At 41.0% G+C, this 24368-nt stretch overlaps 4 protein-coding genes across 4 annotated transcripts; 3 read left to right on the forward strand and 1 right to left on the reverse strand.

Annotated features, from left to right (window-relative positions):
• The first annotated feature begins 1760 nt into the window (after window positions 1-1760).
• znhit3 (zinc finger, HIT-type containing 3) lies at window positions 1761-4417 on the forward strand. Its single transcript, XM_083910276.1, has 5 exons — window positions 1761-1902; window positions 3204-3235; window positions 3331-3399; window positions 3526-3603; window positions 4094-4417. Exons 1-5 carry the CDS (start codon window positions 1835-1837, stop codon window positions 4297-4299), a joined length of 453 nt encoding a protein of 150 aa, XP_083766402.1. The 5' UTR covers window positions 1761-1834; the 3' UTR covers window positions 4300-4417.
• A 1861-nt stretch (window positions 4418-6278) lies between these two features.
• Window positions 6279-16612, reverse strand: myo19 (myosin XIX; the record flags this gene model as incomplete). Its single annotated transcript, XM_083905148.1, has 24 exons — window positions 6279-6389; window positions 6489-6812; window positions 6911-6996; window positions 7104-7233; window positions 7348-7487; window positions 8101-8174; window positions 8321-8391; window positions 8509-8616; window positions 8688-8825; window positions 8911-9087; window positions 9193-9306; window positions 10782-10903; window positions 10992-11065; window positions 11268-11433; window positions 12136-12226; window positions 12321-12397; window positions 12483-12579; window positions 12683-12785; window positions 12889-12958; window positions 13038-13170; window positions 14213-14326; window positions 14639-14787; window positions 14909-15056; window positions 16550-16612. The coding sequence occupies 24 exons, from the start codon at window positions 16610-16612 to the stop codon at window positions 6279-6281; spliced, it is 2880 nt and encodes a 959-aa protein (XP_083761274.1).
• A 1151-nt stretch (window positions 16613-17763) lies between these two features.
• Window positions 17764-19236, forward strand: pigw (phosphatidylinositol glycan anchor biosynthesis, class W; the record flags this gene model as incomplete). The annotated part of the gene is made up of 1 exon (XM_083910260.1): window positions 17764-19236. The coding sequence occupies one exon, from the start codon at window positions 17764-17766 to the stop codon at window positions 19234-19236; it is 1473 nt and encodes a 490-aa protein (XP_083766386.1).
• A 598-nt stretch (window positions 19237-19834) lies between these two features.
• Window positions 19835-24318, forward strand: ggnbp2 (gametogenetin binding protein 2; the record flags this gene model as incomplete). The annotated part of the gene is made up of 9 exons (XM_083905159.1): window positions 19835-19903; window positions 20768-20886; window positions 21609-21689; window positions 22323-22576; window positions 22840-22938; window positions 23290-23403; window positions 23495-23704; window positions 23828-24002; window positions 24115-24318. Exons 2-9 carry the CDS (start codon window positions 20782-20784, stop codon window positions 24316-24318), a joined length of 1242 nt encoding a protein of 413 aa, XP_083761285.1. The 5' UTR covers window positions 19835-19903; window positions 20768-20781.
• Window positions 24319-24368: the final 50 nt, after the last annotated feature.

Here is a 24368-nt window from a genome sequence, read left to right on the forward strand (position 1 = left end):
CCTTTGAGCAGACTTATTATGACCAATACGACTATTACAATCTGCTCGAGTACTCGTGTCACGCTTGTGGCAAAGGCAGATCCAAGAGGGAGATCGAGCTCAACACCAACCGCCATATTCCTGCAGGACACGAGAGGAAGATCGCGGAGAAATTTTACAACAGCCAAATGAAACGCAGGAGAACCAAGAGCTGCTCGTCTTGATGCAATTTCGACGACGTTTACAGGTAAAACTGTCCCAGAAATAGGCTTTTTATCATCGTCGAAAACCGTGTTTTCATTCCACCGTTAAAAAAAATGTCAACAACAACTTCCTTCTGTTCATATAACGTTTTGCTGAATAGGTAAATGTGCAGTAGAAAAACACCTGCCTGTGAAAAATGTGTTGAAAAATATGTTGTATTTATTAGGTCACTTGTTGTACAGTCGAGGTGTTTGGCTTAGGCCTGTAGCACAGAACCTCCCCCAATCCTTTGTCAAGGACTAACCTTGTTTTGTTTACGTTAATCATGACACCAAGGCTTATTTTAAAATGACAAACATACACTTGTCTGCTCTTAAAATGTTGTTGTTATTGAAAATGTCAAGTCTATTACCCTTTTTTTAAATAAAAAAAATACAATTCTTACAAGTGGTTAAGACTGGAAACAGCACTTTTTTTTTTATCATGCATTGGGCCTTTGGTCTGCTGGCTGCATGCAAGTGAAACATGAGCTTCACAACAACAACAACAGTGTTGTCACGATGACACGTTTCCATGTTGACAGAAATAATCGGCGGACAACTTGACTATGAAAATGACTCAGAGCTGCTGAATGTGTTTCTAATGACCTTGTGATTTTTTTTTTTTCCTGCAGATTTTGGATACAAGTTGGATTTCTGATGTTTGACCATGACCAAGTGTCTCTGCCCGTCATGTCCCAGTGAATGGAGCGCTGTGACAGTGCAAATATGTCTGGCATACAGTCACGAGACAGCTCTCCATTCCACACTCTGCCCTGAAACAAGACCTGCTACTCTCAAGTTACAGCCATGCAAGAATTGTTTGTGTTGAGCTATCTAGGTCAGTGGTGTGTGTTTGGTATATATATTAAAAAAAATATATATATATGCATATATATATAGACAGATAGATTTAGGCAGCGCTGTGCGTGCACAAGATGTTATACTGTATTTTAATTGTATGATTCAATAAATTTGGTGTCTACTAAAACATCATGTGTTGCTTGATTTCTGTTGTCCATAAAGTTGAGTACTGAACTCTAGGCACATGACTTTTTGTTTACACAATATGTTGAAGTCCTTCCCTTTCTCTCTTTGCTTTACCTAATCACAAAGGTAACTCTCTTCCTTCTCTTTATATCCTCTTTTTTCCCCTTATAAATCAAAAGGGTTTATTTTTGTTATCTTGGGAGTGAGACCCAGATAATCCTGCAGAGCAAGGATGGATTACTGAACAGGCCTTCTGGGCCCAAGCAGAGGGGCCCAAAAATGGTCCCCTCTGCTTGGGCCAAAAATGGACCATAATTTGAAGAGGTCAAATTATGGTCCATTTGAGGCTCAACAATTATTAATTAATATGAATTATTAGTTATTAGTATTATCATTATTAATAATAACAATAATAATAACATTAATAATTATAAAAATACATTTACAAATCATTTTACCCAGCTTTTATTTTGAAGGAGGAACCCCCTAACCGGACATGATGTACTTTATTTCCTGTCCTACGTGCTAGTAGGCTTACCCATGCTGTCAGGTAGATAACAGTTTCAAATTTTATTCGTTTAACAAAACTGTCGCATACTCTTTTTTTTTAAAAAGACAGCAGGATGCAGATATGTAATGTGTGCAGCGACCAGTCGTCAAAATACAGATGTCCAGTCTGCAAAATAAGATAGTAAGTAACTTTGGCTTTCTGTCTGAATGCTAACTCGCTAATAGTTAGCTTCTGAATAGTTTTGTTTGGTGTTCTATGGTGCTTGGTAACCACGACCAGACGCGTGCGTCTAAAATAATTTCACACTAACTGGGGAAGGAAGTCCGTTCGATGTGAATAATAAACGAAATAGAGCAGCTCGTATAAGCTGACGAGTACTTAAACAGTGCACTAACGTACGTGTGGTAAATAGAGCACTTTTTCTTACGACACGAAGCCAAATATTAAGGTCGAATTTAGTTTTAAGACGAAAATGATGGTTCCTGTGTACAATGCATAAAGTCTTAACCCTCCCACGGTTCCATATGAAAACATTAAGGCCACATTATACTTCTCCGACTGCGTATGCGTTATCCGTCTGCGTCACCACGTAGACCACTCGAGCATTTATACTTCTGCGTCGTGGTGACGGATAGGCGCTGCAATTTCCCGCCCGATCAGTAGGGGTCGCTGCGCAAGGTCTTGTGCTTTTGGCTACAGTGAGCAATGGCGTCCGAGGGAGAAAGACTGTTGTTGTTGAAACAGCGGCCGTTTCTCACTTTTCTGTGTCCCGCAACGCAGTTTTAAGATAATTTGAGGCGAGAAATTGGTCATTTAGAGTCTAAACATGTGCTGTGTGTGTTAAGATATGACGTATTTATAGTTTGGCAGCGACGAAATCGGCGGGGATCAGCTCCGCCCTCTGTAGCGCTCGGCGCTCACTGTGAGCCGGCACAGAGCAGCTTAGCTCGGCATGTCCTGAGGACCAATCGCAGCTCTTGCCGTCTCCGTAGTCCCTTGACGGAGTGACGGACACTTAAAAAATATTCCGTGCACCCGGAGACGACGCAGAGGCTCTTCGACAGGTTCTGCGTCGACGCAGAGGACTCTGCGTAGCTACGCAGAGCACTTTACGCAGGAGTATAAATTGGGATTTTGGACACTATCACATGTGACGGCAACTCAGACGGGTCAAAACAGTCAAAATTATATTCTTCTGCTGGGTTTTTTGGAGGTTGCTAAAAAGTGTATTACCGCCATCTTCAGGACTGGAGTGTCATTGAAGAGAATATAGAAAGTTGTAGAGACAGAAAATTGTTTATAACTAAACCATTAAACCTCAATTGAAAGTGTGTAATGTTGTTATGAGCTTTAATACTAGCTCTTTCTTCGCGATATTTATTTAGAATAGAATATTTCTGACAAGAGTGAGTGCTGTTTTGAGTCAATATTATATGCTATGACTTTGGGGGAAATTAATCAAGATTATTTTTCTTTTGCAGTTGTTCCCTTGGTTGTTACAAGCGCCATAAAGGTAATTTATCTTGTGCTCAGTCTATTATTGATATTTAAAAGAGTGGACAAACTCCACACAGAAAGTAGTTAACACTATATGTCTTCTTTCCGTAGCAGACGCATGCCTGCCCATTGTACAGACGACACCAGCTTTTCCTGAAACGACAGGCACTTTGAACACCAGTAGGACAATTATTCTCGTCATATCAGTGATTCTGTTTGTGTACATCCCAGTAGCAGCCAGTAAAAAGCACAACATATTTTAACTTGATTGCAAGTGTGTGAGAATTGCTGTTTCTGTTTTTGCAGAGTTTTGGAGCGTTGACGATATTCTGCACCAGGAGGACGTCATCGACAAAGTGCCTCTGCAAAGGCTCCAGCAATTAGGTATCATTGCTTGTTGTTGCTCTAAAAGTGTTAGTTCAGGAAGTGTGGCTGTAAGTGGTACTTTCACAGAGTTGAAAGCACTGGCTGGGATGTGTGCACTGGCTGCACCATGAATCAACTTTAGACACTCTCTTTGAAAAGATGAGGAAGGAAAAATCTACACCTGCCAAAGTATTTGATGTCTCAAGAATCTCTGCTGATTTGTCTCAGAGCAGTTAGACAGCCTTATCAAATGGCACTTTTTTATATGGACTTTGGTGTGGGGAGTGAGCTATATACAAAGCAACAGAAACTTTTAGTATCCAGTCAGAAAAGGCTGACTAGCGGTGACAACAAAATCGATGTATCTTCAAATATTAGATGATATGCCTGACAATGTGCAAGTATCTCACGCAGCCTCACCTAACGATTCCTCCAGCTAATGCCGCTAAACTTGTAAATTAAGTGTCTGATGTTATTATTAATAATTAATTGTTTTTTTCCTTCACAGGTCAGTCAAAAGAGCTGAGAGATCTCCTGTGCAACCCCCACCTGAGAGAGTTATTGCGCACTGTTGACAGCGCAGACCGCAAAGACGACGCCATGAAGACTGCGATGCAGGAGCCTCTATTTGTCGAGTTTGCCGATCGGTGTTTGAAAATTGCAGAAAATGAACCTCGGTCATTCACATCTGATGACGAGGATCTTGAATGTTAGATTTTCAGATACTTTTTGATAACTATTTTTGCAAAAGGAAATGTTGTTTATATACAAAATGTCTATAGAATAAGCCACGCTGTCATGTAAGATGTATGGCTGTTGGAATTTCTGTTGTGTCCGATTATGTTGCAATATGTACAGTGTATAACAGTTAAATAAACGTTCAACCAAAATGGAATTGATTCCAAAGGTTTTACTGTGAAATGTACAATCTGAGTAGTAAGGACAATTTGTGCATGACATATTTTAGAACACTGATATTTATTTCAGCAAAACAGTCATTTAAATACAACAAAATTCAAGTCTTGTACATGGATCCATTGGTACCTCTGACAAACACAGATGACACACAGAACAAACCGACCCTGACATAAATGTATGTTTATGTGAATTTTTTGAAGCATAAAGAAGTTAAAATAGTTTTAATTAATCGATACTTAAAACTTGATATAATTAGTTTAAGTTTGTTCTCCCTCACAAAACAATAGTGTTCAAAGACTAGTCACTTAAAATACAGTACTGGCTTTGAGATGCAGCTGAACAAATTGTCCAAAAAATAGTTAGTCAAAGATTTGGCATATTATAAATACCTTAGTGATTTATTTTTGGCCCTTCTGTTGTGGTGTGAGGCGCAGATGTGTGCTTTTAATGTGCAATATGTGCTTTTACATGTGCAATACTTGCATAGTTACCATTATTTCCCCAACACCAGACACTGTCAAAATAAATGCTGGATCTTAACAGCTGCATTAAATAATCAGCTTTAAATAAACATGTATACTAACTGTACATTTATAAAGAAAAGAAGGCACCAGTACTTTGACCAAGTGTGGTCAACAAAAATATTAACAATACATTAACAAAAAAAATGCCTTAGTGAGCGGAATGACAGGTGAGATGTATATATTCCAGTTTGTGGAGGATTTATGACTGAAGTTAATCTGGAAAAATGTGTGGTTTATGTGTGCGTATGGTGCGGAGGCGATGTGTGCAGATTACGAGTGCATGATCATGAGTGCAGGCAATTTAGTCAAGTCAAGGAAACTGCAATAATGATTGTTTAAGCAACTTGGCATGAAGATGGATGCTGGACACGATGCACTGCTCTATCAGTCTAAAGTGCAAGCAGGTTTTGGAGGTATGCAGAGAGGAAAAACTCAGACATCACAGAAAATATTAGCGGTATCTAGGAGTAAAACTGGAAGTAATATATGCTTGCATATGTATATGCTTGATTATGAGGAGGTACATTGGCTTAGAGACAGGGATGAGACAAAACACTGCTGATGCCGCTGACATCATCATAATCAGAAGCCATATCCCTTTTTATGATTTGAATAATGTGGAACACCAATAGAAGTTGAGAAAATCTGAAATGCCTCAAATAGTAGAAAGCATTGGCTATTGGACAGAGACAAATTGGAAATTGAGGTCTTTTTTTTGCCTTAAAGGTCCAGTGTGTAAGAATTTGTGACATGGTGAGACAGAAAGACTCCTCTGCTCAGCCCTCCCTTTGTTTACATAGTAAACTTCCACTCCAGCCACCAAACGCACGCTCTGGCTGGTCCATTTGGCAAAATATGGCAGCATAAAATGGCGTCCTGTGTAAAGCAAGACCCTTGCATAAGTACATTTAAAAGACTTACTCTTTGGCTTTACAAACAAACTTTTTTATGAGTAATACATTACGTTTCTGCCAATAACACCCCCTTAATATTACACATAGGACCTTTAAAGGCACTGCACATTTTATGGATGTATCTTACGATATCTAGACCTCCTGTCAGTTTATCAATCCATCCTTTATGCAATTTGTCTGTGGAGATAAGATCTTTGGCAGTGTTTAAAAAATACTCTTCTTAATTAAGAGCAAATTGGCAGCATAAACTGCTGGGTTTGGTCCCATTGTGTGAGGTCACCTTTTTCCTGGATCCATGAAATCCAGCCTTTAGTGTTCTGCACTGAAGGATCTCTCACTAAGTTTTCTCGAGCAGGATCTCATTGAACCCCGTCACGTCAGTCTTCTGCTCTGGTTGCCTGTTGGCATAGAGAAGTGGAGATCGCCGATAGTGCAGTTTTACAGATCCCTGTGCAGAGTGGTGACATTAAAAGTCAAAGGAATAGTCACAGAAATCTAGTAAACTTTACAGAACATTTTCACAGCACTTGAGTGGATGTGCTCTCACCTTGGGCTGAGCCCTTATTGAGGCGAGGCCCTGCGTGTACTGGTTGGTCTCTGCCTTGTACTCCCCTCTCCTGGCAGGCAGGTTGAGCGAGGCCATCAGTGACATCATTTTATGGAAGCCTGTCGCCGTCAGAGACACTGTGATGGATGGAGCTGATGCCAGAGCCAGGCCCATGGGCCACCCTCGCACCGTGACAGGCTCCTGGATGGTGGAGAGCTGCACTGAGCCCACTTCACTGATAGCAGGGTTTAATGCCAACACCTCCTCTTCTGCAAAGTCCTCGGCATCATCAAGTTCTGCCTCAGCCAAGGACTTTAACAGATCCTGCCACAAGAACCAAACAGCATTTACTTATTATCTACACAAAGGAAAGAAAAAGTGACATATATTATTTTATACAGGACGCTCTCTCAAAATCTCACCCTCCACCGCCTCCAGGTGTTCTGGATGACTGTCGCTGCACTGTGCCATCTGTGGACCTGCCTTCTGACCAGCCAGGACCGCACCACTGCAAGCAGTGCAACACATGTTAACATCCAAAGCCATTCATTCATTCTGCAGGTTTAAACCGGGCACAATTGAACCGTCACTTTGCCAATGTGTTAAAGAGTTTACCTGCTTGGATCAGAGTAGCAGAATTCCAACGAGCATGGCGTAAGCGCCGCTGGTGCCGCAGCCAACAGCACTGAACGGTGAAGGCGCACTGAGACAGGATCTTCTTTCTCTGATCCTCCAGCAAATCTAGCTGTGAAACCCCAAAAAACACAACCAGACATTTTACTAAAGACTGAAAAATCCTGTGATTACAGAAAAATATATTTCCTGCGAGTTTAAATGACAGTGAACATGAACAACTGACCATTGACTGGGTGAGAAAAACTTTCGTTTTTCCACAGTGCACCCACAAATTGCGTTTTTCGCGATCGACGCAGTGCGAGGGCGACACCACCTCCAGCAATTGCTCCACCTGTTGCAGATGAATGTCACTGCTGTCAGCCTCTAAATATGAGACGGGGCAGAAAAGGCATATTAGGTAAGGTGAAGCATATAATAGGTGTACTTCACAGATGGCTGAGCAACACTCACACACACATCAACATAGGGTAGAAACGTTTGGTGGATAAAGAAAATTAAGAAATCATCAGAACATTAACAGCAGAGCTTAAACTGGTGTTAATCTTTTAATACTAACTAACATAAAAGTCCATGCGAAGATGCAGAAAGATGTGAATAAATATCTGAAAGCATTCCGATTTTGTGAGCAGGTTCCATGTAATTGGCACAATAAGCAGCAGAATCATGAGAATTTAAAAAAGCAGTAAATAGCGAGGAAGATGAAGCATTTCACAGCAAGCAAAGGGAGACCTCATCATTCACAGACACATGCATTTACCTTCAAAGTTCAAATTGTGTTAAAAAGATCCCATTTTTATAGACACAACTTAAAGGTCCCAAGGAAAGTAGAGAACTGAGGGTCAATGTACTAAGAGGGCTAGTGAAGGAAAAGGAGAATAAACCAGCAGACCTAAAGAGAGGACATAAAATCAATCTTTGTCCACAGTCCGCATGCCAAAATTAGCCATTCAAGGACACATCGGCAAACTGTACATACCAGAAAATTGACTCCTGAGCCTTGAATGTTTTGCGATCAGTCCGTAACGCTGGATAAAGCTTCTGAAAGCAATTCTGCACGACAGAGAGAACACCATCAAGTTCTGTGTAGCTTATTCCTCTTTTGTACGTCAATTTGAATAAAAGCATCTGCTAAATGGTTAAAAGTTAAAGTTAAAGAGTGGCACAGCACAAGTTGAAGAGATAAAAAAATTACTGACCTGATTGGAAAGCCAGCAGCACTGATGTGAATGGTCTCTACAATCCCACAGGCCTCCAGCTGCATGATGACCTGACAACATGACAGGGAACATCCATGAAAACCAACCTCACTTTTGCGAGTACAGAAAGCACTGCCTCCCACTGGCGGCTGCGCGATACTGCTGTAAGTTTAGAGTATCTACTGTACCTCCTCCTTCTTGAAGGTCAGAGGTTTGCAGTCAGGGTTTGGCTTGATGCAGCGGGTGTAATGAGGAGTCGTGGTGTGGAGGATCTTCATCAGGCTCTCCAGAGAATTCTACAAGTAGACATTTACATCATCAGCATGTTCATAGGACCATGATTCTAAAGACTTCAGCCGTATCTTACCTTGAACTTGGAGACCACAGTGACTTTACTCAGCCCTTTGCTCGTCACATTGTCAGTTTCCTTCTCGCTGAATATTTGGTGAAGCAGGGAGTTTTCAGACTTCTGAAGGAGGCTAATGAGCTCTGGTGGCACTGGGTCCTTAAAGACAAAATCCAGCAGAAAATGAGGGGAAGGATCGATGGGGTTCATCCTCAACAAACGCAGATTTAAAAGCTTTTCTCACCCTGTTTTTCTCCACCATGCCCTCTATGTGGTAGTCCACTTTGCCAGCATAATGGGCCACAGTGAAGTGGGGCACCTTGCTGAACTTGTCCCAGCTCATGTTGACGTTCTCGCAGAGCTCCTTCTCTAAACGAGCCCTGAACGTGTTGGCGTCTGCCGCTCGATTAAGGCGACTCGCCTAAACACAATGGGTGTAAAACACTGCTCAACAACAACCAATCTCAGTAGATACATGTTGTGCATTTAAACAATGGTGATAAATAACTAGAAATGGCCAGAGTACCTCATTCAGAAGAGAGAACACACTGACTGGACTCCCCTCTATAAGATCCAAGCAGCTCTGGTTGTCTTGGTATTTGACAAAGGACCACTGCAGTCCTTCTGACACGTATTCCTCCTGGGAGAACAATAAAGAAGTCAGTTTTTCACTTTATAAGATGTGACACCTTTTTGTCTTCAGTCATACTTAAGATGAAGAAGAGGATGATTGTCTGAGGGCTGTACAACAGAGTCATTTCAACAAACCTAGGATTAGCTAGTTTGATTTAACCTAACATCAGCCTTCAGGCTAACCAGAACATGAAGCCAATTAACAACTGTTTCATTCAGCAACAGTTCATTAATGTGGAAGAGTTAATAAACATAATCATAATCTGACTACTCGACCTGTAAACACCACTGAATTCGTAACGTTGGACATAATGACGTTACTTTTGATAGCTTTATTTTCTCCTGTGGTACATGGCATAAAAAGTTTGAGAACCACTGACTTACATCGACAAATTATCATTATCCGTAACCTCTTCTTCACGGTTGCCCCCGGGACCCCTAACCCATAAAATCGTCATAAAACCATATCTAACTTTAACAAACACAGACATGCTTCATATCCACAGAAAGGTCAGAAACTCAACTGAAAGCTCATATAAACCATTCTTATGTTAACGAAACACAGTTAAAACACCGATGGATCAAACAGCAGGAGCGGAAAAAAACCGTCACAGCGCACTCATTGAAAAGTGGCACCGGAGCGTCAGCGTGATTATGTAAACAAAAACAACATGTGTTGAAACTGACTTTCAAGAAATACAAGCAGAAATGTCGTCTTACCTTTGCTGTTTATCAAAACAAGTTATTTCCACCGGAACAAAACAACTTCTAATGAAGAACTACACTTTCCAGCATGCTTTGGGAACAAATCCCGGTCTGATTGATCATTACAGAGCGACATTAGATCATTCTGATTAGAGAAAGGCGAATGTCCGCACAAATGTGTCATATGCAATTATGTCATTTTGACTCGCTAATGAAGTGATTGAGACGCATTTGGAGACCGGGGTCTGATTCTACCGGTTTAGAGGTTTTTAAACAAGCTGTCAATCACCCTAATTGACCAAGGTAAGCCAGAGCTAGGCGCTGCGTAACTGAAGACGCTACAGAGCCACAGAGTTGTTATTACGCACCGCACAGGAAGCATCGATTTACAGCGAGTTATAATACTTTTTTTTTTTTTTTTTTTCAAAACAAGTTCTTTTTAGATCTGTAGTGACATATAAATAAAATTAAATGGGTTTTTAATAATTTGGTACCTAAGAAATCTCAAATGGCATTTTTTGGGATTTTTTTTAATGCGAATATTTTGGCTGTACTGTTGTTGTCGAGTCTCTGTGACATATTAGGAGGATTTTATGGCAAGTTGCTTTAGATTTATTACATAATGCACATAATGCAAATCCCCCGAAAATATTGAGATATTTTAGTTTGGCCTATATCGCCCCACCCCTAATTTATAACCATAAATCCTGCTTTGTTGTACAGGCTTCAGTTTACCATCAGTGTGGAAACAGAAACCTGGCAGACACTCCCACTTACCTGCTGAGCTCTGAGATAATGGGCCACAAAGTGCTGCTGCAGTTTCTCATTGGCGTAGTTGATGCATAGCTGCTCCAGATTATTAATGTGGAAACACTCAAACCCGTACACGTCGAGGACTCCTGGAGATTACAGAGAGGCGAGGACAGTGTGAGCAGATGTGAGAAACTTTCTTTTCTTCGTGTCGTGAAAAAACAACAGAGTCTTTACCTATGAAGTTGCACCATGTGGATTTGTCCGCACATATACTGTTGTTGATGAATGTGACCAGCCACTCAAATAATCTGTTGGAAAAAAAAAAGGTGACACATTTATTCCTTTAATAGTAATACATGACTATCATTCATAAGGCATCTTCCTTGGTATTTACTGTAAACAAAAAAGGTGGCATGATGATGGTTGAATTGTGCTCCTGCAGGATCAGACATTACCACATGACATTAAAGTGCGACAAACAAAGTGGTGTAATCACGTCCTCGTTCTTACTGGGCGTAGATGACCTTGGCCAAGCAGTCCCTCCTCATGCCGCACTCGGCCTGAGGACACGGCTTGAGGACGCTCTGCTTCCCCGCCTGCAGAGTCCTCACCCTGAAACACTGCTGAAGCTCGTCAGCCGGGACGCACAGCAGCTTGGCAGCTCTCTGCAAGAAGACTGAACAAAGAGATGAGAAGAAGGATGATCAGTACAAAACCAAGACATCAAGCCTGCCATTTTTATTATTTACATATGGACACATGTATCTGCATCTGTCTGCACAAAGACAGGTGTTTGTGTCAGACAATATATTTACTACACCACAGTAGTATAGTATAATAGTATTCATTTAGTGTAGTCATTTGATAGATTATGTTATAATTGAATTCCTTAATTTTGTTTATTGTGTGTTTGTATGCTGCCCCAATGTACACCAAAACAATACAATATACTGCTTTTTTGACCTCCTCCATTGGTCAGGCCCTCAACAATATTTTATGTAAAATAATTGCCCACCCCTGGTCGAGGATGTCTAGGATGGAGAAAAGTGAATCATAATAACAATCAGAATAAATCCCTGTAAAAAATCATAATGTTTTTGTTTATTAATTCTGTCTGTAATGCAAGAAACACTTTTTCCATCAAACTGCTGAGCGACCAATTAGTAGAACTTTTGTAGGCACATAGTGCACCCTGGGAAATAATTATTCTGGGCCAAAATACACGTAAACATAGCTACACCAGTATCTCGTAAGAAGTACTGGTTACAGATTAAAGTGCAAGTACTCAAAATAGTAAAATTATACCAGACAGTACCAGCCAGCTTCATGCACTGGGTAAGAACTAATTGAACATCTTAAACAAAATCATATCCAATACCTTTAGACTCTTCTTCTACGTCACATGGTTGCGATTCATTCGTTGAACAGGCAAAATTCACATTTCCCAGCTGCAGAAGTCCTGCTAAAATCTGTAAACCATTACAACAAACAAAGGTTTCATCCCCAACTTACAGAGAAATAACGTTAATCAACCACATTGAAAAACAAGGATCAATAACTGACCCTGAATATTTGTCTCTGCCTTTCTTGATTAATGCCCAGATGATCCATAGCCTCCACGGTGTCAAGAAAACAGTCCTCTATAAAAGATTTAACGATCAGTCACTTGTAAAAGAAAAACAAATAAATAAAAAGTTGAAATCCGAATAAAAATCAACCACCAACCTTCAATTGTTTTTTCAGCCTTTGGCAGCCACACAAAATGTTGACCAAGTGGCATCTTCCACTCCTTTCTCTGCTCGTCTGTGGCCCCTTTCATCATCTGGAAAACAATGCATTCACCATTTATAGACACATCTGTGCTATTGCATTGATGTCAAAACTAAAATATCATATATTAACATACAGGATGTCTGTTAAATCACCTGATAAAAGATGTGGAAGTTCCTCTCATTGGTCGGTTGGTAGGCGACCCTGGTCTTCTCCAGCAGGTATGTTTGCACTGATGCCCCCACTAACAGCTGACACCTTCAAAAACATGTTTAACTGATTAATTTTGTTCTCCAGTAGATGACTTTTAGTAAGTGAGTTGATGCCATGTGGCAGATGACAGACAAAGCAGAGCAGTTACCTGTCTAGCTGGAGCTGGATGTACTTTCCAAAGCGGCTGCTGTTGTTGTTCCGTAGCGTGCAGGCATTGCCTAATGAAGGGTACATTGTGGTTGATGATGGCTGTAATTTTCACATCAACAACACAACAGCAGCGATCTGCGATCTCACCGAAAGCTTCCATGATGGGGTTGGAGTCCAGCACCCTCCTCTCGATCTTCTCCACCGTGTCCTGACTCTTCACCACCGAGGAGGAGGCGGCCACAGTGGCGTAGTATTTCATCAGGCACCGAGACGTCCATGTCTGCGAAGACACAAGCCTTTTAAGTTTGACCTGACGTTAAAATGTTCAAGGGCTTAATTAAGTACTCAAATCTACAGAACTCGAGAGTGGCCATGGTTTGTACTATATTTTTTCAGTCTGTTATCTCAAGATCACAGAGTAATGAATTTGACAATTGTGGATAGATTGAACAGAGTCTGGTTCATAATTACACTCAAACACTGCCACTTGTCAGGGACTGGGAGGAATCTTGAATGGTGTGCAGGCAAAAGTACATGTGTAGGCTTGTGCAGGTAAACCAAACAACTTGTAAACATATAATCATTGTGGTCGCAGTGGTTAGGATGTCATATTTCATAATAACTCTCATGCGACATTGTTGTGGCTGTGTATGGCAGCAACTGGTACAGTAGAAGAGTGGCACTCCACTGCAGCTGACATGCACCTCGTAAGGGTAGACAATTTGGCTGAGACCTCATTTATGAATTTTTTTGGATCACAGAAATATATTGTAATGCAGAAAACATTCTGCTCCTTGTCGTAGTAATTACTGTAATGGTAAATTCAATGTCTTTGTCTCAGAGCTATAGCTGCCCCAACACCCCTTTCCTAAAGATATCAGGTCCTTTTGTGTATTCAAATTAGGATGTCGAGACTCAACTCGCACCTAACTACAACCTCTGCGGGATACCTCTACGGGAGTTAGCCCCCGATACCAGCCGTAGACAAAGGGGTGTGAAAGCATGGCCTGGAGGGGCAGACCCCTTCCCAGACAAAGGGATGTTCCTCAGGTATAAATGTTTAGGTTTCACTATGCTCTGGGTCTTTCTCCAGCTACGACTACTTGTGTGTAGATTATCCTTTTTTTTTGCAAAGAAAATAAAACCTTGCCGGGCCCGGCAGAAGACTCCATTTCATTCTTCACCAGCAGCAGCTGAGAATTTCCACAACATTATGCACCATCTGTTGCCCAATTGGCTGACTGTCGTGGGTGAAGTCTGTCTAGTTCAGGGGGTCTGCAACCTTCAGTATTAAAAGAGCTTATGTTGACGTGTTAGTTTACCTTTCCAGCACCGCTCTCACCACTGACCACCAAGGACTGGTTCACTGGCTCCAGCTGACCCTGTACGTTCCTGTAGGCCTCTTCTGCCACAATGAAGATGTGTGGTTTGAACTCCTGTCGACAAGGAAATGATTAATTACTTATTAAGATGCTGCTCATACAGTATAATGACTTTAACACTGATGCTATTCTTGAGAGGAGGAAGGTGAGGAACATTTATGTTAGTAAAATAACAATTGTTGCTTCTGAGCATCTGCACTAGTGCTTGATTTACTGAAAGTGCACAAACAGCCCTTGACAGCTTGACACTCACCCCACTCCCACTCACATCCTCCATACCCCTGCTTGTGTCAACAATCATTTGTCCCCAACATATTTAAAAACAGTAGAGAAAAACACATGCATTTACAGTGATGGTGTAAATACCTGGGGTTGAGGAGCACAGTGGTACTGCTTCATCACATCAAGAGAGTAAAGATGCGGGATTGGCTGGAAAGGATTTAGAGCCACCAAGGTGCAACCAGCATGTGTGTAAAACACCTTCACTCTGTACCTGGCCTGCAGGCATTTCAGCACTAACAGGAAAAACATTACATATCATGAAATATTAATATATGATTTCCCAGCACTAGCACTGCACACAATGCTGTGTAAATAACTTAAAAGGGCTCTAGAAGAGACTTGCTTGCTTGTTACCTGTTGTAGGGGTCACAGGGTTAACTTTGGTGAGGTCGTCATAGGTGTGGAGCTCATCTACATCAGTGAGGAAAGCCCGAATCTCTCCCTCAAGTGAATCATTCAGGGATGGATGCGGGGAACAGTCTTTATTGATGGACCCTGTAGCCTATCGTGTATAAGGGCAGATGTGAGGCAAACACACAGGAAATATCAAGATGCATAAAAACGAAAACAAAAGCGAAGATAAGTTGTTATTGCGTGTAATGAACCTTGTACTTGTGATTACTGCAAATACATGAAACACTAATGTCTCTTTCCAGACATCTGATGTCTTCATAACATGAAGTATGTACCTGCCAGTAAAACACACGGACATAGTCCTCGATGCTGACTCTTAGCAGTACAGTCCACAAAGATATTAAAATGCCAGTGTCTGAATTAGTGCCGCATTAATGATCATAAAGCAATTATTTGAATGAATTTTCAATGTAGCAAAAGTTCAGTGCTGGATGGTCATGACAAAGATATGAAATGAACCTGTGTATATATCAATTACAGCATGAAGTGAATTGGTATAAATTAAGATGCAGGGTGGTAGAAGAATTAAAAAAGGAAAAAATCCATAATAACAAAATAACAATCAAACAATATTCAAAATAGCATAAGATCACTGTTACACCAAATCCTGCACTAGGAGCAAAAAGTCAAGTCAAGTCTCTGCAGGGAATGATTTCAAGAAGGGACCCCACACTTTCTGTAACTTATTATTTGATTGCTGAAGTGAGTATCTAATGTTCTCAGTTTAAAAGCAGGCCGTTGTGCATGATCCATCTGATCATCCTTCTGTCTCCTACAATGCTTTATATTGATACAACAAAATGTCCAAATGTCGTTGTTTACTGCTCAGTGTCACTTCAGAGTAGACAGACAAATCCAGATCTACCCCTAACCTGTCAGAATCACGTGGTCTGGACCTGCAGCCTTGCCTGAGGACAGTCAACAGTCTGACGTACTTTATATGAGAGTGGCCAGGTTTAATCCAATAGCACCTGGCCTACATCCCATCATTCAGGCTATTTTAAACAGGCAATGACATTAATTTAATACTTAACTCTAAACAGGTAATACCCAGGATGTACAAAACACTAAGACATACAAATAAGACTAAAAAGTGTAATGTTATAGCAGAATTTGAGATGTGACTCATTCAGTGTTCCAAATAGAAATATTGATAGCAGGTTTGTGTTGCGTCATTCTTAGTGAATGTTTTCTTTTACAATGATTAACTGGCAACAACAAGCAATAGAGGGAATTGTCTACAAGATATCCAGAGCCACTTGACGACAATACAAGCTATAGCAGCGCTGAAATACAGTGAAATGTATAAATTTACTCTTGCTAAAAGTGGACCACAACAACCTGACAGCCATCTTCACGTCACGTTTGACGTAATTGACTCGTCTCATTGTTGGGACTAGCTTGTCTTAAAAGACATTCAACAGTGTTTCAATAACGAAACAACTCAATAAGAACCGACTATACGTATATAGACATGGCATAGATACTACAGGTGCAGTTAAATTTGTCATTAACAGTTGAACTTTTCAAACTAAATAAGAAAACGTCTGAATACCGCTGAGCATGAGGGTCTGAACTTACCGCACCACCACGTCCATGTCTGTATCCTGCCCCAATGTGACGTCGATCCTCCGCAGAATTCATTGATTGTCTCCTTTACCCTCGTGTAAGTCTCGGTTTGTCTTAAAAGCACCGCCAGAATCTGCGTGTTAACCGTGTCAAAGTAATGACTTGCGCTTATTCTAGTTCGTGGTCCTCAGCCCCAACATTTTTCCATTACTGTCAGAAATTCCTCAAGGACAACAACTTCCCAACCGCTGCCTCTGTTCCCTCCAGTCCATGAATGAAGTGGAGAAGAGGATTGGATAAGAACTGGAGAGAGAGCCCCGCCTCCTCTGACTTGAAAACAATTGTGTCGTGTAAAAAGACGCCTGTTAAAGTGTCCACATGACACCGCGAGACATAGACACGGGCTTTTCTAAATATTTATATTCCATATTTTAAATTCACGGAGTTTCATATTTGTAAAACCTTCCTAAAGGCTATAAAAAGTTCCCCCGAGTGACGTCACAGGTCTGCAGTGACGTCACAGCAAAGCGCGGCCATGTGGCGTCTCGGGAACGGCGCTACTGTCAGGGAACGAGTGAACCGAACGATATGAATTCTCTGTTTCGGTGTGGGAAAAAATCACTTCCGTCACACCACAGTACTTCCGTCACGCCAGGATTCTTGGATGTTCCCAAGTAGGTGCTCTATCCGCCAGCACAGTAACTATTACCTTTACAAAAAAATATTTCTTTCGTTTTAGGAGTTGTATTTCCTTTTATGTATGTAATTTTTTTTGTTGTTGTCAAATTTCCCTCTTTATTTTCGTTGAAATGATTTAACGTATACATTTTTGTATGTGTCTAAATTAACGGTTAATGTGGCGTACGAGCGTTATTACTAGTGCAACATTTTCCCCCATAATATTCTAACACGTTAGGACAAGTTGCCTGAAATCCGAGCTGCCCTGAATGCGTCTTGGGACTGAATACGGAAGTGCTTAAAGGCGCTCTCGTGTAAATGCTGTGTTTACTGTAAAACAGTTGTTATAAAACAGTATTTTCCTCTCTGAAGCTTCAAAAACCCTGGTAAAAATATATTTATCCAACGTTGCACTATATTGTAAAACTTAGTCGAGTGATATTTTATAACTCAAATATTACTACTGTATGTTTAACATGGATGCTGTCATTGTGTTTCTAAGCACAGTGTATGGTGTAGTGACAACTGAACTTTATTGTTCACAGGCCATGAATCAAAGGGACCTGAAGGAAGCGTTTGTGAGTAATCTCAATGGGACCAGTCTACAGGAGGTTGCACTGGGTACATCTCTCTCACCAGTGTGCCTGCTCAACAGAGGTCTGATGTTGATCCTCCTCCATCAGGTCAAAGGGACTCTTCCACTGCCTTTTCCACAGATTTCTCACCTGCTCCTCGACTTTTCTGCGCTTATTCTCCCCCTCGTCGTGTCCTGCACCGTCCTAAGCGATGTTCTTCTCCACGTCGTACTGAGCTTAATCTTTGTCTCAGCTTGTGTGTTTTGCTACATCCTCACGTCTACGCGGCACCCAAAGACCAGTGTAGGCACCTTTCTTCAGAATCATGTTCAGTTCAACCAGGTTCCCTTTGTGACTGCCTTCAGAGTGTTTATAAATGTGAAAACAGCCATCAGCATTCTTGCTGTAGACTTCAGTGCCTTCCCAAGGCGATATGCTAAAACAGAAACCTATGGCACGGGGGTTATGGACTTTGGTGTTGGAGCTTACGTCTTTGCAAATGCCCTTGTGTGTCCAGAAGCTCGGAGAAAGAACATCTCTGGATCAAAGATTAATCATATCAAAAAGCAGCTTGTGTCTGTCTGGCCCCTGGTTGTTCTTGGTCTGGGAAGGCTGGCCAGCATCAAAATGACACATTATCATGAGCATGTGACAGAATATGGTGTCCACTGGAATTTCTTCTTCACACTTGCTGTTGTTAGAGTTGTGGCTTCCATGCTTTTGGCTGTCTTACCCGTCAGTCAGGCGTGGGCCCTTTCCCTTGTGCTCAGTGGGCTTTATCAGTGCACTCTGGAGACGACAGGGCTGAAGGTGTTCATTATGCACAACGACAACAGAGAAAAGGACTTTCTGCATGCTAACAAGGAGGGCATATTCTCTGCAGTGGGCTATGTGGCCATCTACATGGCAGGTGTTCAAGTTGGACTTTATGTGATGCAGCTGAGATCTCACATTAAAGAGTGGCTCAGAGCAATTTTAAATCTCCTATTTGGTAGTTTTGTGCTGTATGCTGCTTTGTACATGTGTCAGACACTGGTGGCGCCAGTGTCTCGCAGATTAGCTAATTTACCATTCTGTCTCTGGAGCGTCGCACAGTCTTTGTTTTTCCTTTCCTGCCTTGGTTTAGTTGACATGGTTTTGCTGTTTTCCAAAACAATATCAGGTTGTCACTCTGTACCCTCATCATGGAGCTTGCATAAAAAACACCCAAACGCTGACGGAAAGACCGTCGCCATCGAAAGATTCTGTTTGGTTCAAGCTGTTGCCAGGAATCAGCTGTTGTTTTTCCTGCTTGCAAATGTCATGACAGGACTGACCAATTCTGTTGTGGACACACTTCATTGTAGTAGTTCATTTTCAGTGTGTGTTTTGTTAATATATATGTTCGCTAATTGCTCTGTAACATATGTTTTACACCTGTGTGGGATTACAGTGAAATTCTGGTGACTTAAAAACATACTTTACACTGTATGACATGCACTGATAAATTATTTTTGAAACTTACTGATTGTCAACCTTCATACATTTTTTGGTTATGCTGTCTGAAATAAGATTTGAAAAACTTGATGATTCATTTGTATGTTTTTATGCAACAAAGGATTGTGATCTATAATGCTGAAGACTCTATGTAAAGATTCCCAAAGTGAAGGCTGTGACCCATAATACTGTACTGCAGCTGGGCTGTGTGAAGTTTATTTCTGTTTTGAGATTAAGATTAAGAAAAAGTTTATATATATATGTATATGTGTATATATATATATATTTATGTATATGTGTATATATATACATATATATATATATATACACATATACATACTGTATATATATACATATATATAAAATCACTAAAAGCCATCATATGAACAATGTGTTTTCTTATCAACACAGTCTGGACATAATAAAATGTATTTTTAACTATGGGGTTCAACAGCAATGATGTTAAATTAAAAGCTTCAAAATATGGCACAATGCGCCCTCTGGTGGTCATTTACATTATAACGTCACTTACTACGTCGCAGGGCATAGGTCAAATCAGTCATGAAGATTCCGCCACCGTAGCAGCTTCACTCACTGTAGCACTTGTTTATTTTTTAAGGGGAACTTTCAGGAGCTGGTGAGTAGTAGCACAAGTCAGGTGCCTGACTGTTCATAATGTGAAGGTGACGGCTCACGCTTTGTGTTTTTATCGTCAGCGCGAGGAATCTGGCGAAACGGACAGTCACTGAAGTGGCCAGTCGCACACATAAACTTTATATGAGCCGCATTCGAGCTTGCTAACGTTAGCTCCGTACGATAGCAGAGCTAACTAGTAGGTAAGCTACGTTGGCTGGTGTCGACAGCGCGTTTTACAAACATGTTGTTACTGCATCGTGTTTATAGTTTACTTCTAATATATCCATGTGAACTTAAACGATAAACTTAACGACATAATAACGAGTCAATGTTTAAAATACTGTGCATCAAATATGCTGGTCAGTTTCCTCAAGTTCTAAAACCACACTGCTAAATGTAATTAGCTTGCAGGCTAACTTCAGTTGGCTAGCTGCTGGTTGCTGTTTTTTTTCCACCCAACAAACTGACAGTCGTGTAATTAAATGTCTTTTTGATTAGAATGGTGTGTGACATTCAAACAAGGTATATACAGCACACGGAAATAACCTTACACCTCTTCAACCGCAGGAGCGTTCCATTTCCCACAGTGTTAAGCTAATTTAGCTGTTTAAATCTGGGTCAAAGCAAAGTCCTTACAAACTGCAGCAGTTATAGTTGCATTAAACGAGACTCTGTCAACTTTGACAATTGGCTGACGCGTTGTCACTTCATTTTGTGCCAAGCAGTAGATAAGAAAGCATTACGATGACGAGGTGGTGTTGGCTGTCGAAGCTAACCCTGCAATGACCTGCTGCCGATTAGCACTAGCTTGTTGTAGCCTGTGCAATCTTTAGATGTGGTCAGCCGGTGTCTGTCTGTGTGTCAGGTGCAGAACCGACAATGGAATCGGCCATGGCGCGTCTGGTTGCAGTTTGCAGGGAAGGAGAAGAAGAGTATCCCTTCCTCTCCAGACAGATCCCCCTGTATATCGATGATACTCTGACGGTAAGCAGCTTTCTCATGATCATGACCTCAAGAAGAATCTCTAAAAACACAAACACAACCACTACTTTGTTTGATTCACGTGTATCCATATCATTTGCATCAGGTTTGATATGTAGAAGTAAAGGGCATAGTTGTTTTAAGCAAGTTTGAAGGCCCTGTTTATTTGGAGGACAGAAACATGGATAAAGAAAGCTTAAATTATATGTATATAAGACTCTATCATAAGATTATCTGTAAGTAGTGTAGGTGCAACACAGATGATTGCAAAGTAAAACCTTGTAGCTTCCATGTTGTACTGTATGACATAACGTAAGTCATATACCCCAGTGAAACATTACAAAGGGTAATGTGTCACTAATGTTAAATTTTTCAAAATTATAACTGGCCACATGCCTGAAGCTGTTGAACAACATTAACTCTGGTTATAAAGTCCCTCACTATAATCTTAATCTTTTTGCAACAATTTGCAATAGTCTCATGGTATTTATTTTTACCACTGGGTGTGTGCGTTACATATTGCACACACCCAGCAGTTTATCTGTGGCACAGCAAGTGTTTTATTTTATTGTTGCAGTTGATGAATTAAGATGCATCATGACTCTTGGCTTAGATTATTTTCATGTAATACGCTGCAGTAGTGAACATTTAGTAATTTAAAGTCCAACAACTGTGTCAAAAACATTGACGTAAATTAACTGCTGTGTGCTACCTTGTGTTGCCAGATGGTGATGGAATTTTCTGACAATATCATGAATGTTGAGAGCCATGACATCAACCCTTCACAATGGAAACAATTTTCAGAGGTGAGGAGTTTTTAACTTCAACTACTCCAACGTCGTGCCTACGAGAATGTATGGAAGCACTCGGAATGTGTGGATGCATGCTTGCATGTATTTATATTATTAGCATCTGTCCTCAGAGGTTTGATATCAAGTGAACAGTATTATGCAAGACTGTACACACCTGGTGTTCAAATTTATCCTGGGTGTGTTGTCTGTTACTCGATGTCACATTTTGACTTTTGTGTTTAAACACGTCAAAGTCATGCCTGTTTTTATTGAATTTGACTGTGTGTTTTTTGTGTGTATGTTCATGTCCGTATCTGTCTTGGTGCAAGCGAGTGGTTTGCAACCCAGTCGGGAAAAAGGGCCTTTCTGTATGGAGTTTGCATTTCCCAGAGTCCAAAGACATGCAGATATGTGGATTAGGATAATTGGACACTGTAAATTGACTGTAGGTGTGAGTGTGGATGGTTATTTTTCTGTCTCTATATGTGACCCTGTGATGGACTGGCAACCTGTCCAGGGTGTACACCACCCCCACGATCCTCGTGGAGGATAAAGCGATAGAAGATGAGTGAACATGAGTGAGTTTGTCTTCATATGAATTGTCTGCAAACTGAGGACATTCTGTATTTATGTTTCCTCTTTTTTTAGTATCACTCCAAGTTGAAGCAACAGGACCTGAATATTGCCCTGATGGTGACCACTAAAGAGGTCTACAGTGCATTATCTCAGCTGGTGCCATGTGTGGGCTGCAGACGAAGTGTGGAGCGCCTCTTCTCACATTTGGTGGAATCTGGGAGCCCGGCTTTGGAGCCTCTCACGGTGAAACCAACGGGTCTTCTCTCTGTCACCAAGTCCTGTTCAGCAGATGTAACGAAGCTTTACTCCCTCTTCTACGTACATGGGTAAGATGTAAAGATATTTGTTTTTATTTTTTTCTGCGAAAACAAACCAGACAAAACTTAACTTTTAAATTAATATGAAAACAAACAACAAATGCTCTGTGGTTTTATTGAATTAATACATAATGTTAATGCATTTCTAAGGTAATATGCTTCAGATGTGTGTTAAGTCCTTTTAAGATCAAAATTAATGTGGCAGTGGGTGAATGAATACTTGGCGCTTAAACAATGTAATTTGAGATTATTTGTTGTTTTTATTTTTACAGGTCAAGGTTGAATGACATGATTGATGCTATTCCAAAAAGTAAAAAGAACAAGAGGTGCCAGTTACACTCCTTAGACACACACAAACCTAAACCTTTGGGGTAAGACATTTTATTTTTCCATCTGTTTTCTGCATCAAACAGATGTCTGATCATATAGACTTCAAAAAATGATATAACGTTTCCCGTATATTATTGATGTGTTTGAGAAATGATTACACCGTATGGTCTTAAAACATTGCTTGAACAACACATTTAATGGTGGCCTAAAAAAAAGCAATTGTAGGAACAATGACATGCTTTTAAGACTGTGCACATTGAGACATAGACTGAACTTCATCATATTTGCTAAAGAGTCATGTCAGTGTTTATACTGTTTTGTTTCCAATGCAGGTTAAAGAGATGGGGATTATTGTAAGCTTGTTAATTCCATTGCTATATGCTTGCTTACAGGGGAAGCTGGATGGATGTATGGGAGCTTATGTCTCAGGTGTGCAGGGATGAGGTGGTCGTCATTGATAACGCCTGCCTCCTGGAGACACTGGAGACCTACTTGTGTAAACACAGGTAAAGTCTGACTGTTGTAACCTGTAACCTTCAATTGGGAGTTTAAAAAGACCTGGATCATTTGTCATGACTTAACTGTGTTGTTCTACAGGTTTTGCACTGACTGTAAGAATAAAGTGCTGAGGGCATACAACATCCTGGTGGGGGAGCTGGACTCCAGTAATGAGAAGGGCTACTGTGCCGCCTTGTATGAGGGGCTGTGCTGCTGCCCCCACGAGCACCACATCCATGTGTGCTGTGAAACAGACTTCATCGCTCACCTGCTCGGCCGGGCAGAGCCTGAGTTTGCAGGAGGTTACGAGTAAGTAAAGCTTTATACAAGGATAGTTCAGACTTCAGTCAAATGAGACTTTATATCAAATCAGTCCATCTGTCACATTTGCCATGTATTTATATGTCCAGTTGATAATTGTATTTCTTAAAGACGCAGAGAGAGACATGCCAAGACCATTGACGTTGCACAGGAGGAGGTTCTGACTTGTCTGGGTATTCACCTCTATGAGCGGCTGCACAGGATCTGGCAGAAACTACGAGCAGAGGAGCAGACCTGGCAGTTATTGTTCCATTTGGGAATTGATACACTACGCAAAAGTTTTGAGGTAAGCAGACTTTGAATATAGTTGACTTTGTGTATATGTAATAATATCTTTTTGATCAGATAATGCATTGTGGTTGTGTAATACTATATTATGTCTGTTATCATGGCCGTAGATGGCGGTGGAGAAGATGCAGGGAATCAGTCGGCTAGAGCAGTTTGTTGAGGAGCTGTCTGAAGAGGAGAGGGCCAAAGAGCTGAAGCAGGAGAAAAAGAGGCAAAAGCGGAAAAACCGACGCAAGAACAAGTGTGGGTTTGACATAAGTGAACAGGAGGCAGAGGATAAAGACAAAATTCTGGATGAGGTAACCATCTACTAACATTCCGGGACATATATCATATCATGCGCACAGAGGACTTTGTTCCCCTG

Source organism: Microchirus variegatus, assembly GCF_963457635.1.
Source record: "Microchirus variegatus genome assembly, chromosome: 2".
Classification (NCBI taxonomy): Eukaryota; Metazoa; Chordata; class Actinopteri; order Pleuronectiformes; family Soleidae; genus Microchirus; species Microchirus variegatus.